The sequence below is a fragment of the Aureobasidium melanogenum genome (assembly GCF_000721775.1).
Source record: "Aureobasidium melanogenum CBS 110374 unplaced genomic scaffold scaffold_13, whole genome shotgun sequence".
NCBI lineage: Eukaryota > Fungi > Ascomycota > Dothideomycetes > Dothideales > Saccotheciaceae > Aureobasidium > Aureobasidium melanogenum.
The window spans coordinates 533,846-546,156 of NW_024470065.1; the positions used below are offsets into that span (position 1 = coordinate 533,846).

Below are 12,311 nucleotides of genomic sequence, written 5' to 3' on the forward strand. Positions count from 1 at the left end.
AATGTATATGCTACATAGACAAGAGAGAGATATCCTGGTTGGTACAATAGACGAGCATTCTGATTGCTGGTAAAAATCTTGCACACATTCTCTGGGAAGATGGTGCAAGCAAGCAAGCAAGCAAGTGAAGGACACTATACTATGCGATGCGAGTGTGCTTCGTAGCAGGATATAAGAGAGCATAGGAAAGGCAGTAGATGATCTTCAGTCAGAAAAGCAGTAGGGCAGTACTTGCTAGATTTGATCTGACTTGTTTTTCTACAGCTCAAACTTATCGAATATGGTCAACCCAGTACATCACCACGGAGGCGGTGCAAATTCATGAAACAATCACGGATCTCACCCATTATCTTTGTGCAAGAATCAGGACCCAGCCTTTTCAATCTCGGCGCAAACGCATCAATAACCTTTGCTGCTTTGAGCGGCGTGCCCCAGGTTTCAACAGCATCAAACCGCAATTCCTCCAAATTGTCAAAACGAGGTGGGCGCAAGCCTACGAGATGGCCAAGATGAAACACGCCAACAAGCCTGAGGGATTTGAGTCTAGTGCAGGATTTTGAGATGGCTCGCAATATGTACTTGGGATATTCGCAGTTGTTCGGATTGCCTGGTAGTGCGATACACAGTTCCTCCAACGCGGTGAGGCCAGAGGACATTACATGCGCATGTTCTTCAGTAAAAGATTCGTCCGCGTTGAGATGGAACACCCTTCCGATCTTGAGCGTGATGAGTTGAGGAAGAGAGCCGAGAGCCAAAAATTCTCTTGGTGGTATTGCCATGTCGAAATTAGACCTATCTTGGTTCCTCATGATCTCGAGCTCCCGTAGCTGGGTCATCTCTGCAAGATGTTTGAGAACAGACGTGACACGAGATCGATCTGATGTATACATCTTGGTTCTCAGTTTCGTGACAGTAGGGAAACACTTTGACACCCAAGGAACGGCATCAGTATGGAATTCCATACTTAGCTCTTTCAGGCTTGGAAATGGGTTTGCAGTCTTTTCACAAAAGTGTTGCAATTGAGTGGCCTTGACATCTGCTCTGCTCTCGTCTTTACACCCAACGGCCAGGACTTCCAGATATCCACTATCGGATAAGGCGGCGAGGACATCATGTGTGATCAATACATTTTTGCATCGTACGAAATCTAGACACACTTCTCGAGGTCGAATGGTTCGAAAGAAAACCGCAAGATCTGATGACGAGACTGATGCTCTGGGAACAGCAAGCCAAAGTTCTTTGAGGTTTGGACATTGTTCAGCAAGCTCTTTTAGAAATGTGGCTGTGAGCGGTTTGCGTGTGTACGATGGGCCAGTCATCCTGAATGCCTTTAGCTTAGATGGAAGATGACTCGATATTTGCAATAGGTCCGATTTGTGTAGAGTCTTATCATCGTAGAGATTGAGCAAAAGCTCTCTCAACCTTGGAAACTCCATATCTTTAAACATCGTCTGCAAGAGTGGGGCGTCGACCTCGACTTGGAAAAAGTCAAGTACTGAAACTCGAGAAGCATATTTTTGGCGGCAGGAACGCGGCAATGCTAAAAGTGCTTCAGTGATGTCGCCGTTCTTTCGGTATCCGCCCCATCTGTATCCAAACCCAGGGTAACCTTGCCAGAGTGCGTCGATAGCTGGTTCAGTCCATGTACTGTGTACGAGCGCGCAAGAGAACAAATCTTTTTGACATTCGTTATCGTGTAGATGTGAAAACACGAGCACCTTCAGTTCAGGGATGTTCCAAAACTTGGCGGTGGCCATGCTACCTGACGGGCGAGTTGGTATGGCGATGTAAGCGGATGATTTTGTGACGTGTCGGAGATGGTTCTTATTCAGTCGTGTACCTGGACTTGGATGTTTCCGTGTTTCGAGTGGAGAAAGCGCTTGTTGCTACAGCGCTGCAAAGCGTGCATATGCATCTGTTTGTATGCAACGCAAGCGCCCGGATATTGTTTCTTATCAGCCGCAGGTTGACTACGCCCATTCGCACTTCTGCATGCTCAGAAATTGTAATAAGAATTCAAACAGATCTTGTCGAGGGCAAAACAGACCGTCTACTGGCCAGGCATCTCGGAAGTCATTTTCAAGTCAATACTTGTAGATGCTGAGTGTCTTCAGAGGTAATTCTGGATGGTGGTCTGGTGAGTGTGATATAGTGATATGTCCGAGACTTCATGTTCATACGAGAACTGGTGAGGAGCAAGAAGAAGCCGCGCAGTGAGTTTAGTCCCTTGCAACTTCTTCATTCTGATCAACAAGGCTCGGATGTCATGGTCACGAAGGCGAAAACTCACGAGTTTCGTGATTGTCTTACCATTCTTTGAAGCATCCGCTTTTCTCCTGAGTCATTGAGAATGTTGAATGATTGTTTGAAGATCATACCAACACATTGTGCGCTTGTGTGTTAAGGTGAATTGCTCACGTGCTGGTATTGCCGCACATATCTCCGGATATCTCTCCGCGGAAGTTGAGATGAAGATGACATGTATGCGTTGTCGACGTACATCCGCCTTGATCCGCATGCATTACAAAAATAGGCCGCGGTGTGAATAGAGGATGTGACACAGGACAGCGGCACTTATGACAAAAGTCAAGCCGATCGTCCGCATGGCTCGACCCATATCCGCTTTGCACCTCGCACGAAGCCTCCACCAATTTTCCCCTCCGTCCTTAATCAGCGGGATATATCCATTTACCAGCATCCAACTCAAAAACGCCATCAACGCTGAAATGAGGGCAATGTTGAAGTACCGGTGGTGTTGCACCTCGTCGTATAGGACCAAGAGTTGAAGTGTGCTGGTAACAGCTTGGATGGTAATATAGCCTTTGCTGATGCAGAAAACCAAACGATCGCGGATGGTGAAAAGAGGGTGTTTACACATGGGACATGCGGTCTGGAGTGCCGGCTCCATGGCTTCAAGGCAGTTCTTACAGACCATGTGTTTGCAAGGTAACTTGCCTAATGTTGCTTCTTCGCCCCAACAGACAATACACATTTCTTCCTCGGTGTGAGGAGGAGCTTGAAATGGTGTCTGTTCTAGAAATTGCGCATGCGAAGGTAGGGCAAGAGAAGCGAATGAGCCTGGCAAGGACACCCATGTTGTGTAGGCGATAGCCAGACAGAGAGACAGCAATGGGCGGGAAAGGTTGTGAAGGACTAGGCATGAAACATAGACGAGTATGTCGCCGTTGCGATGAGTCCAGGATCTATATTGCCATTGCAGAAGATTGAGAGAGATGATCCCTAAAGTTATGGTCGGTATGTGTGGACTTATGACCTCGAGGACGTGTTGATGGCGTGGTTTTGTGGGTATGAATCTGAATTGATAGTCTTTGGAGATGTGGATTGTTGACATGATCTCCTGGTTTGATGTATTGGATGATGACAATGTGACGGAAAAAGGCTCAGAACTGCAGCTGGGACTTTGGTTGCTGAAAAGTTGTCAGTTGCGTAAGAGATTAATCAACCTAGCTAAGCTTTTTTGTGTCTCTTGAAAGATCATCTTGCTCCACCGTTGATGACCAGTTGGAGGAGACGGGAATAATAATAATAATAATTGCAAGAGTATTCACGGCGGGGTCAAAGGCCGATCTCGAAAAAATATAGGGATGCTCCACTGCTTGAAAAGGGGATTCAGGATTGTCAATCTGGCTTGGCATGATTTGGCAGGGTTGACCCTTCCTTTTCACGCTGCGCCCATACACAGGCAAGTCAACAACAACAAACAAGCGCTCACAAAGTCGGCCTTTGCAAAAAGCTGAGGGGGATGTTGGGAATTTTCAGGCTGCCAGATTAGAAGAGATCCTACGCAAGCGGCTTATCGTATCTCGTATCGATTCACGCCTTGATCCGTCGGGTGGCTTGTGCTTAAATTTAGGATGAACCAAAAAATGTGCCGAGAGCACGCGACAAATGTGATTTTGTATCATGCTGCTTTACAAGTTACGACACACCAATAAGCATGCTTGGTTGATAATGTTGGTGGTTGACCAACCGGATGTCTTGGAGAAAGAATACTTTCAGAATCGATTCGGGATCCTCTCATCAGCGGACCCCGCAAGAGCTGAAGGAGTCTGGGCATGTATGGGGGCTGTGTTTCATTTAGACTTGTCATGGCACTGGGCATCGAAAGGGTCAAAAAACTTGGTACCGCGATCCTTCGTGAATATCGGTCAAGACTATAAAGCAGGAAAACGGCTGCCTTGGGAACGAAAAGTTTACAATTCTCGATAGCCTTGCCCACATCAGCAAGAATCCTTCGCAAGTCATTCCATAACAATAGTCGGAGTCACACGAGCATCACTCCCGGCAAGGAAAGCCACTCCTATTCGGAGTAGGGTTGAAAGCGCTTCCGTCGTCTCGATTTCGCCTGTACTAGCCAAATTTGACAGAAACAACGGCGCCTCGGAAGCAAAGCCTCCCCGAAGCCTGGCGGAAATACCCCTAAACTTGGCCTCAAAAGCTTCTCTTCCCTACTTGTCAAAACAACAGGCCTTTCGTTTTTCCCACTCTCATATTCATAGAACCTGCGGAGGACATAATCGGAGAAATGGCAGATAAGGGAAAGGTCGACCTGGGAGGTGCGCAATTTGCGTCGCACAAATGGGCAGAGCCGGTCGTGAGTGGATAACATTCTCCGGGAGAGATGCACACGACCAGACTAACAATCCTCTCAAGTTTGTCGTTACCGTTATGATTGGCTCTTTGATCATTAACCGTCGCAAAAACTTCAGTATCCTTCGAGGAGATCTCAATGCCCGCTCTGGAACTTTGACACCTACGAATGAAGGACGTCCTATGCTCTCCGACAATGAAGGTCACGCGACACGACTTCAAAAACGCACCTGCTTGGGCAAGGAATTCGACATGCCCGATTCTTCAGCTTGCGCCGATTATTTGCACAGCAGAATTTTGCAAAAGTTCCCTTTCCTGGTAGAAATGTTTTACTGGGCTCTCAACTATGCAGCATACAGTTTCACAAAGGCCATCGCCGCTTCTCTCTATGCGACAAAGGACGGCGTCACGGAACTTGCTCAGGAACACGGAATCAGCATTCTTAACTTTGAGCACAAGTCGATGTTTTCCATCTTTTTCCCTATCAGTGAAGTGGCTTTCCAATCCTTCTTCACCACCGGTCACCCAGTCATTTTGACGTTCTTCAACCGAATTTACTCTCTGGTTCACATTCCTGGAACTGTCACGTGTGTCGAAACCTATCAAAAATAATATGAAGAAGTTGCTGACTTTTGACAGTTTCCTTTCATGGTATTACTATGCTGCTCCGGATCATGCAACTTTTGCTGTCGCTAGACGTACCATGACGCTGGGCAATTTTGCTGCTTTCTTCGTCTTCTGTTTCTACCCTTGCATGCCGCCACGCCTTTTGCCAAAGGAATTTGGCTTCCACGACACTGTCCGTCAAGATCATGCCGAGAGTGTCTGGGTTGGTGGTAAGAACGTCAATCAGCTTGCAGCCATGCCCAGTCTTCACTTTACCTACGCATTCGTAATTGGCTGCACTTTCATCTACCACTCTGGCATCCATTGGCGTTCTGAGCTGCAACAATCAACTTTCAGCAGATGTCTTTGGTTGTTGGCTGGACTTTGCTACCCTTTGCTGGTTCTGTCGGTCATTGTTGCAACTGCCAACCACTACTACCTTGACGCTGTTGTGGCTCTCTTGACCACTTCTATTGCGTTCTTCATCAACAGAATTTGGATGCTTCTATTACCAGCAGAGGCCGTGCTGTGCTGGGTGTTGCGCCTGAAAAAGCCTGTTCCCACCACTGGACAACGTCTGGAAACATCCAAGAAGATGAAGGAAGACGAGATCGACTATCGTTATGAGGTCGTGTAGTTGTTGACTTTCAGAACGGTCTACTTCTTTTCTTTTCCTGCAAAACACACCTTTGTACATCTAATTCGTTCTTATAATACCCTATCTGCGAATCTCTTCAAAAAGCGGCTTCAGATATTTTCCGAAAATCGAAACACTGACAATCTGACTTTGATCCTCCTCTTCTTGTGCCACTGATCAGTGTTGGACAAAGTGCCGCAATGCGCTCCTCTGAGCATTGCAGGATCATTGACCACATCCGCTCCAGGGTATAGCCAAAATATGGCGCGTTCAGGGAGTCAGGCCGTCCCTGCAGATAATCTTGCTGATGCGCCCAGCTGTCCGGATCCTCCAATGCCATCATCAATCTCTCATACAGCTTCTTGTCATTCGCCCTCAATCTCGCAGCACTAGCCACAAACTGGCCCTTGTAACTCAAGAGCACCCTCTGCTCCCCGCATGTCTGGTTGAACACCTCTTTCCAAGTCTTTTCCACAATACCAGAATGATCTTGCCATCCAAATCTGTCGCCACAACTATTGCACTCACAACTCTGACCACTAAACCCTAGACTCAACATTCCTGTTTCAGAAGTGTAGTAGTTTTCAACTCTGGCAGAGAACTGTCGTGGGTTGTGGACGGAGGCTTGGAGAAAGAAGGTCTGAGTAGCTAGATCATCCCATGAGGAGATTATGTGGTGAAGGTAGGTATGGCCTTCTCTGCCTACGTTTGGCAGTTGAATGACTTTTGTGGCGTTGGTGAGGCGTTGAAGTTCTGTTGTATCTGCAAGAGGGTCTTTGGTGTAGAGAATTAGGCGAGGCGACTTAGAGCCAATGGAGGGTATGGATTTGAGGAGCGAGAATGTATCTATTATGTGAGAAGGAGGTTCGTGGTACATGCTCATTACGATATCGATGTTGGAGTTTGCTTTATACGTGGTATCCAGACGCAATGTATGAGATGTGTGTTGTTCGAATAGTGTCGAGAAATTGTTGATCAGGAAGAAGATCCACACTCCTGTTGCAGCAGCGAGCAAGATCCATGAACACAAGTTGTATCGCACCTTCCATCGGGCCCACAGTTCTGATTTGGAGTCTTCGACATCAGACATAGAGGAATCCGCGTACTTCGGATCGTCCTCAGAATGTGTGGGCAGCTCGAGCCAATCCTCCTCAACTGCAGGAGTGGGGTCCGGGTTATTGAATGCAGTGAAAGCGCAACAGCAAACAACAACCAAGAATGCCAGAACTTGAACATAGCTCAAGTATACAGGTAACTCCAACTGCCGAGAGAAAAGCGCAGCGAATGCTGGTAATGCAAGGAAAACGATACTCTGTGATAGACTGTTCTTCGTCTGCTTGAGCGTCGCTGGCCATAGCGTGATTGCAACAGCAGTCGTAACCACATTGAGACACAACATAGGCATTTGTGCCCGAGTCTAGGCGACATCGACGTCTGAGATAAAGAACAGGCAAGAAAAGAAAGGCAAAAGAAGCACTAACGACGATATTTTTTGATCCTCGTCGGGTTGTTGTACTCCGGAGTCGTTGGTCGGTTGGTCTCGAAGAATTGCATGGATAATACCGAGAATGAGTACAGCAGGAATGCCGAAAAGCCAACCATTAGGCGTAATTTTGTAATCGTCGAGTAAGATCGCTAAGCATGACAATGTTAAAATCACGTAGAGACTGACTTTGTACCACAGCCCGAGTGGAATTATGTCGAAAAGGGAGATGATTGGCTGTATTAAAGTCAGTACTGCAGTAAGCATGTGGTCATGATAGAATGCGTACCAAGACCATCAGTAGCGTGGCGATATTCTCGAAGTGCAGCGTCGATTGTATCCATAGTGGGAAGAAGAATGCCAAACACCAAGACAACAATGCCAATTTGAAAAACAGCTGTGTATTGTCTCTGGGCATCGAGATGTCCAGATCAGGATTTGGCGTGCATACGTCTGGGATCTTTTTCGCATGGTACATGCCGTGCAAGAACATCAAAGCTGCAGCGGCGATAATTTGCAGTACGACTAGTGTGAATGCTGGCAGGATTAATGACGAAGTCATACTTAATATCACAGCCTCACGTACGATAGTCTAGAGCTATGTTAGGTGTAGGCTTGGAAGTTATTGAATTGAGAGGTCCTCACGCCAATTGCTTATGAGCAAGATGTGTTTACAAGAGACCGTCGAGATGGCAGCGCACACGGCCCAAACACTGTCACGATCAATACAAGAGTCCTGTTAGACTGGTTAAGAATCACTTACAACGGCACTACGCCTGAAGACCAACCCATCATGTTGTCAATCTACCATACAAGAGACACAAAAGTGCGTGATCACAGTCAAAAGTATGGGGCAAGAAGATGGGATCAAGAGCAACAGAAACAACAGGGACTTTTAAAGCCCATGATCAACCGTGTCCCGTTGGAAGACGAGCCATGACCTACCTTGGCTGTGCCATGCGCCTAGAATTCATCTAATATGGCTGCCTCAGTCTTCATTATGCTTTTGATCCTTTATGCCCGCGAAGAGCGTTGTTGGTCAAGTCGAGCACATGCATCTACTCAGCCTTTTAGGGCGACTGACACCCTCCTGACTCAAAAGCTGGCTATAACAACCGATATGGATAATACAATATCAGTCTTGTCGACGATTGAATTGATCCAAGCTTTTGGTTTTGGACAAGAGCAAGAACTGATCACTGGGCGTGGTGGATTTTGGAGAATTTCGGCATGCTTGAATCTCCTTCGAGGGTGCATTTTACCAACAAGCAGATCTTTCGATGCACAACACCTCCTCCCAGGTAGTCCTGTCTTCTACCAGAGCACCGTAGCTGTTGTTGCGGGTGTTCATAGTGATCGTCCATGATAGGCGCAGCGAAAAAGTCGGTGCCTGAAGGATGCTGTGTAAGACCGTGCCAAGGCAAAGTGGCTGGAATACGACCTCCTTCATAGCGCTCCAAAGGGACTCTTTTCGCGAAGCACTTTCTGAGAATAGTACCGAGCTCGAGTTCAGATGCCTTCAGAGGATGGTATTGTTCATGCTTGTCCCAATAAAGCAATAGACATGGGCATCTCAACGTTCCTAGGAGCCCCTTGGTCGTCGATCACGAGAAGTCGTCGCAATGGAATGTCAGTTGAAGTCTGGTTCTTCGTATGTCATAACTCTGGGTTGCTGAGATTACGTGCGTAGAAGGGAGTCTTGATGAGGCACGTGGACAACAGCTTGATTTGAACAGTCGAGCCGAGATTGTGAAGGATTTAGGCTGGTGAAGATCTCCCGAGGTTGTTCCGTGATATCATCCTTTTGTCCTTTATGGACCTTGAGATCAATGCGAAGGTCTTCTCGTCTGTTTTGTTGCAAGTTTTCTGTGCGATGCGATATTGTGCTTGGATGAGATCCAGCCCCAGCATTTTAAAGCCTGCGCTGGTCAACGAACATGCTCACAAAACATCTACAATGTCGCGTGAGGACTTGGACTGTTGCATCATCTGACTTGCAAGCAAGATTTTGTCAACAACACAGATCAATCGGTTGAAGACTGCCAGTAACCTAATGGCATTAAGGATGATATACCTCACCATCAAGAAGTTCAGAACTTCTAGCTTGTATAGTCGTGGACAGGGTCACGTCTTGATACCCCATATCGTCGGTTAACCGGCAGTTGCGCGAATCTGTTCTCCGCATGCACCTCCGCTTTTTGGCAGTTCGTTGCTTTCATTTTTGCCATGACACATTCGGAACACGGCACGATGTATCTACTTGTATACTCTATATAACCACTTCATCTCCTCGAGATCTGCTCTCTTCATCGGTTTCTAGACTTTTGACTTGTTAATTGGAGCATAGCATGTCCATGAAGCGAGAACAGCACACGCTCGGCATAGATGAATCATAACAATACCTCAATCGACGATGTCGACAAAGAGAAAGATCGAATTGGCGATGTGCATGGCTCGGACACCAGTATACCTACCGAGAAGGAATCACCGCCAGAGGTAGTAGTGAATACCGAACAGCCTCCCTCCGATGTCGTGCCTGCAGCAGAACCGCCACCGGCACCCAATGGCGGCTATGGTTGGGTTTGTGTCGTTTGCGTGGCTCTCATCAATGGGCATACTTGGGGTCTGAATTCGTCATATGGTGTCTTCCTCTCATACTACCTGGCCAACGATGTTTTCCCTGGCGCTACTTACCTGGAATTTGCTTTCGTCGGATCCCTTTCAATTGCATGTGCATTGCTTGTCTCACCAGTGGCTACCATTTTCACCCGCAAATTCGGGACCAGGACTACACTATTCACTGGAGTCGCATTTGAAACTGCAAGCTTGATCGGTGCAAGTTTTGCGAAACAGATCTGGCAATTGTTTCTGAGTCAAGGCGTTTGCTTCGGCTTTGGCATGGGCTTTCTGTTTGTGGGATCTGTGGGTATCGTCCCTCAATGGTTCACCACGAAGAGAAGTCTGGCAAACGGCATCGCTACTGCAGGGTCTGGTTTAGGTGGTCTGATATACTCACTGGCAACTGGCGCCATGATTCCCAATATCGGACTGGGCTGGGCTTTCCGAGTGCTAGGCATCGTAGCATGTGTGGTCAACGGTGTATGTGCTATGCTGGTGAAAGACCGAAACAAGGCAATTGGCAGTTCCCAACTGGCATTCGATGTACAGCTGTTCAAGCGAACCGAATACCTGTTATTGCTTGGTACGCACATTGATCCCATACCATCTTTCTCTGGCTATCTAACAATGTTTTCACAGGCTTTGGTTGGTTCAGTATGCTGGCATACGTTGTGTTGCTATTCAGTCTAGCAAACTTTGCCCGCAGTGTCGGCCTTACTGCTTCCCAAGCCTCCATCGTCTCAGCAATTCTCAACCTCGGACAAGCCGTTGGTCGTCCACCAATTGGTTATTTCAGTGACAGCATCGGCCGCATCAACATGGCTACTCTCATGACTTTCATGTCTGGCCTATTTGCCCTTGTGATCTGGACGAACGCCAAGAGCTTTGGTGTGCTCATTTTCTATGCTATAGTCGGCGGCACAGTTGCAGGAACCTTCTGGACAACCATCGCTCCGGTCACGGCCGAAGTTGTCGGTTTGCGCAATGTTCCTGCTGCATTAAACATCTGTTGGCTGGTCCTCGTCATTCCTTGCACTTTCTCTGAGCCTATCGGGCTTGAGATTGTGTCGTTTGACGGTGGATACCTAGGAGCGCAGTTGTTTACGGGCTTCATGTATATTGGCGCCGCCATTTGTGCACTTTTCTTGAGGAGCTGGAAGATTGCCGAAGTGGACGAGATTGAGGGTCTACAGGATGTCGGGAATGTAGATGCTGTGGCCATCGAAACAAAAGTGGACGAAAATGTCAAGGAGACTGCAAGAAAGACGGCGAGGAAAAGGCTGCTTGGTTGTATCTTCAGATGGAAGAAGGTGTAAATGCCGATACCCTTCAAAACGTGGTCGTTTGTTCGCGCAAACAGAAACGACACACAACGCGTCAATCTCTTCCGACCTTCAGACTTCTTCATTGACTCATATCCTTCTGCACGTCGCTATGTTCTCGCCGCTCGCCATTCAAACTATCACTCGTTGCGCCGCCCAAGCTCAAGCCATGGAACGAGTCGTTGTTGGCGAGAATGTCTCGCTTGTCCCTAGACACAAGCTTGACAAGAAGGTCAAGACTGCAAAGACCACGAAGGGGTCCAAAGATGGTATGCTCTTCTTGCTGAGAAACCACTTCTTAAAAGGAGACGGGCGAGATGCTGATGACTGCAGGCAAGAATGAGAACTTATGCGCTACTCAAAAGGATCAGACTCTACGCCAGCAAGTTCCAGCACCGCCACTTCATGTGCTTACAAGCAGGAGAGCAACGTACTTTGCGAACGTCCTGACAGCTTCCATCTTTTGCATCAACAACTCACAGCACTTCTGCAACTTTACAGTGGAGAGTCAAGAACAATGGACCGCCCTGCTCGAAAGCTACAAAGATGTCAGGTACAGAAAATTCACTCCCGCCTACGAAGAAGTGCCGGATATTCTTGAGAGACTTCGCACTATCAAGTTTGTTCACTGCTCCAGCGCAAATTCCAACGAGGAGAAACATGTGGAGCAGTCACACAACATCGCCAACAGCAATTCCATCCCTTCTGTTGCTTCGACTCAGCGCCGCGCTAAGGCCAAGGTCAACTCACACCAAACCATGCCGCCACCTGCAGATGTGACGTTGCCTTCAGAACCAACGCAAGCTTTCCGTCGTCCTGAAAGCATGAAGCAGCTTCCTCGTTTGACTCCTCAGTCCTTCCGCCAACAGATTCGCAACCAGGGACTCGAGGGTATCTTTGTCGAGTTCGTTCCGTTTGCCAGTCTTGCCGAAAGCAACCCTGCCAAGAGATACAAAGAACATCTGGAGCAACATGGTATGGCTGGTTATGTGGAGTGGGTTGTTCCAGGTTCGGGCTGGCATTAAGAAAAGTT

General features: G+C 47.7%; 6 protein-coding genes across 6 annotated transcripts; 3 read left to right on the forward strand and 3 right to left on the reverse strand.

Moving 5' to 3' along the window:
• Positions 1 to 284: 284 nt before the first annotated feature.
• On the reverse strand, positions 285 to 1,757 carry M437DRAFT_66918 (uncharacterized protein; the record flags this gene model as incomplete). The annotated part of the gene is made up of 1 exon (XM_041024852.1): positions 285 to 1,757. The coding sequence occupies one exon, from the start codon at positions 1,755 to 1,757 to the stop codon at positions 285 to 287; it is 1,473 nt and encodes a 490-aa protein (XP_040878998.1).
• Positions 1,758 to 2,872: 1,115 nt separating this feature from the next.
• On the reverse strand, positions 2,873 to 3,184 carry M437DRAFT_25852 (uncharacterized protein; the record flags this gene model as incomplete). Its single annotated transcript, XM_041019095.1, has 1 exon — positions 2,873 to 3,184. A coding segment is annotated over one exon (312 nt), but the record flags the coding sequence as incomplete, so codon positions are not given.
• Positions 3,185 to 4,546: 1,362 nt separating this feature from the next.
• Positions 4,547 to 5,854, forward strand: M437DRAFT_76125 (uncharacterized protein; the record flags this gene model as incomplete). Its single annotated transcript, XM_041026564.1, has 3 exons — positions 4,547 to 4,615; positions 4,675 to 5,198; positions 5,251 to 5,854. The coding sequence occupies 3 exons, from the start codon at positions 4,547 to 4,549 to the stop codon at positions 5,852 to 5,854; spliced, it is 1,197 nt and encodes a 398-aa protein (XP_040879000.1).
• Positions 5,855 to 5,951: 97 nt separating this feature from the next.
• On the reverse strand, positions 5,952 to 6,731 carry M437DRAFT_76126 (uncharacterized protein; the record flags this gene model as incomplete). Its single annotated transcript, XM_041026565.1, has 1 exon — positions 5,952 to 6,731. One exon carries the CDS (start codon positions 6,729 to 6,731, stop codon positions 5,952 to 5,954), a length of 780 nt encoding a protein of 259 aa, XP_040879001.1.
• A 2,991-nt stretch (positions 6,732 to 9,722) lies between these two features.
• M437DRAFT_50491 (putative monocarboxylate transporter) lies at positions 9,723 to 11,272 on the forward strand (the record flags this gene model as incomplete). The annotated part of the gene is made up of 2 exons (XM_041022013.1): positions 9,723 to 10,539; positions 10,596 to 11,272. 2 exons carry the CDS (start codon positions 9,723 to 9,725, stop codon positions 11,270 to 11,272), a joined length of 1,494 nt encoding a protein of 497 aa, XP_040879002.1.
• Positions 11,273 to 11,390: 118 nt separating this feature from the next.
• On the forward strand, positions 11,391 to 12,303 carry M437DRAFT_85410 (uncharacterized protein; the record flags this gene model as incomplete). Its single annotated transcript, XM_041028284.1, has 2 exons — positions 11,391 to 11,547; positions 11,612 to 12,303. 2 exons carry the CDS (start codon positions 11,391 to 11,393, stop codon positions 12,301 to 12,303), a joined length of 849 nt encoding a protein of 282 aa, XP_040879003.1.
• Between the last annotated feature and the right edge of the window lie 8 nt (positions 12,304 to 12,311).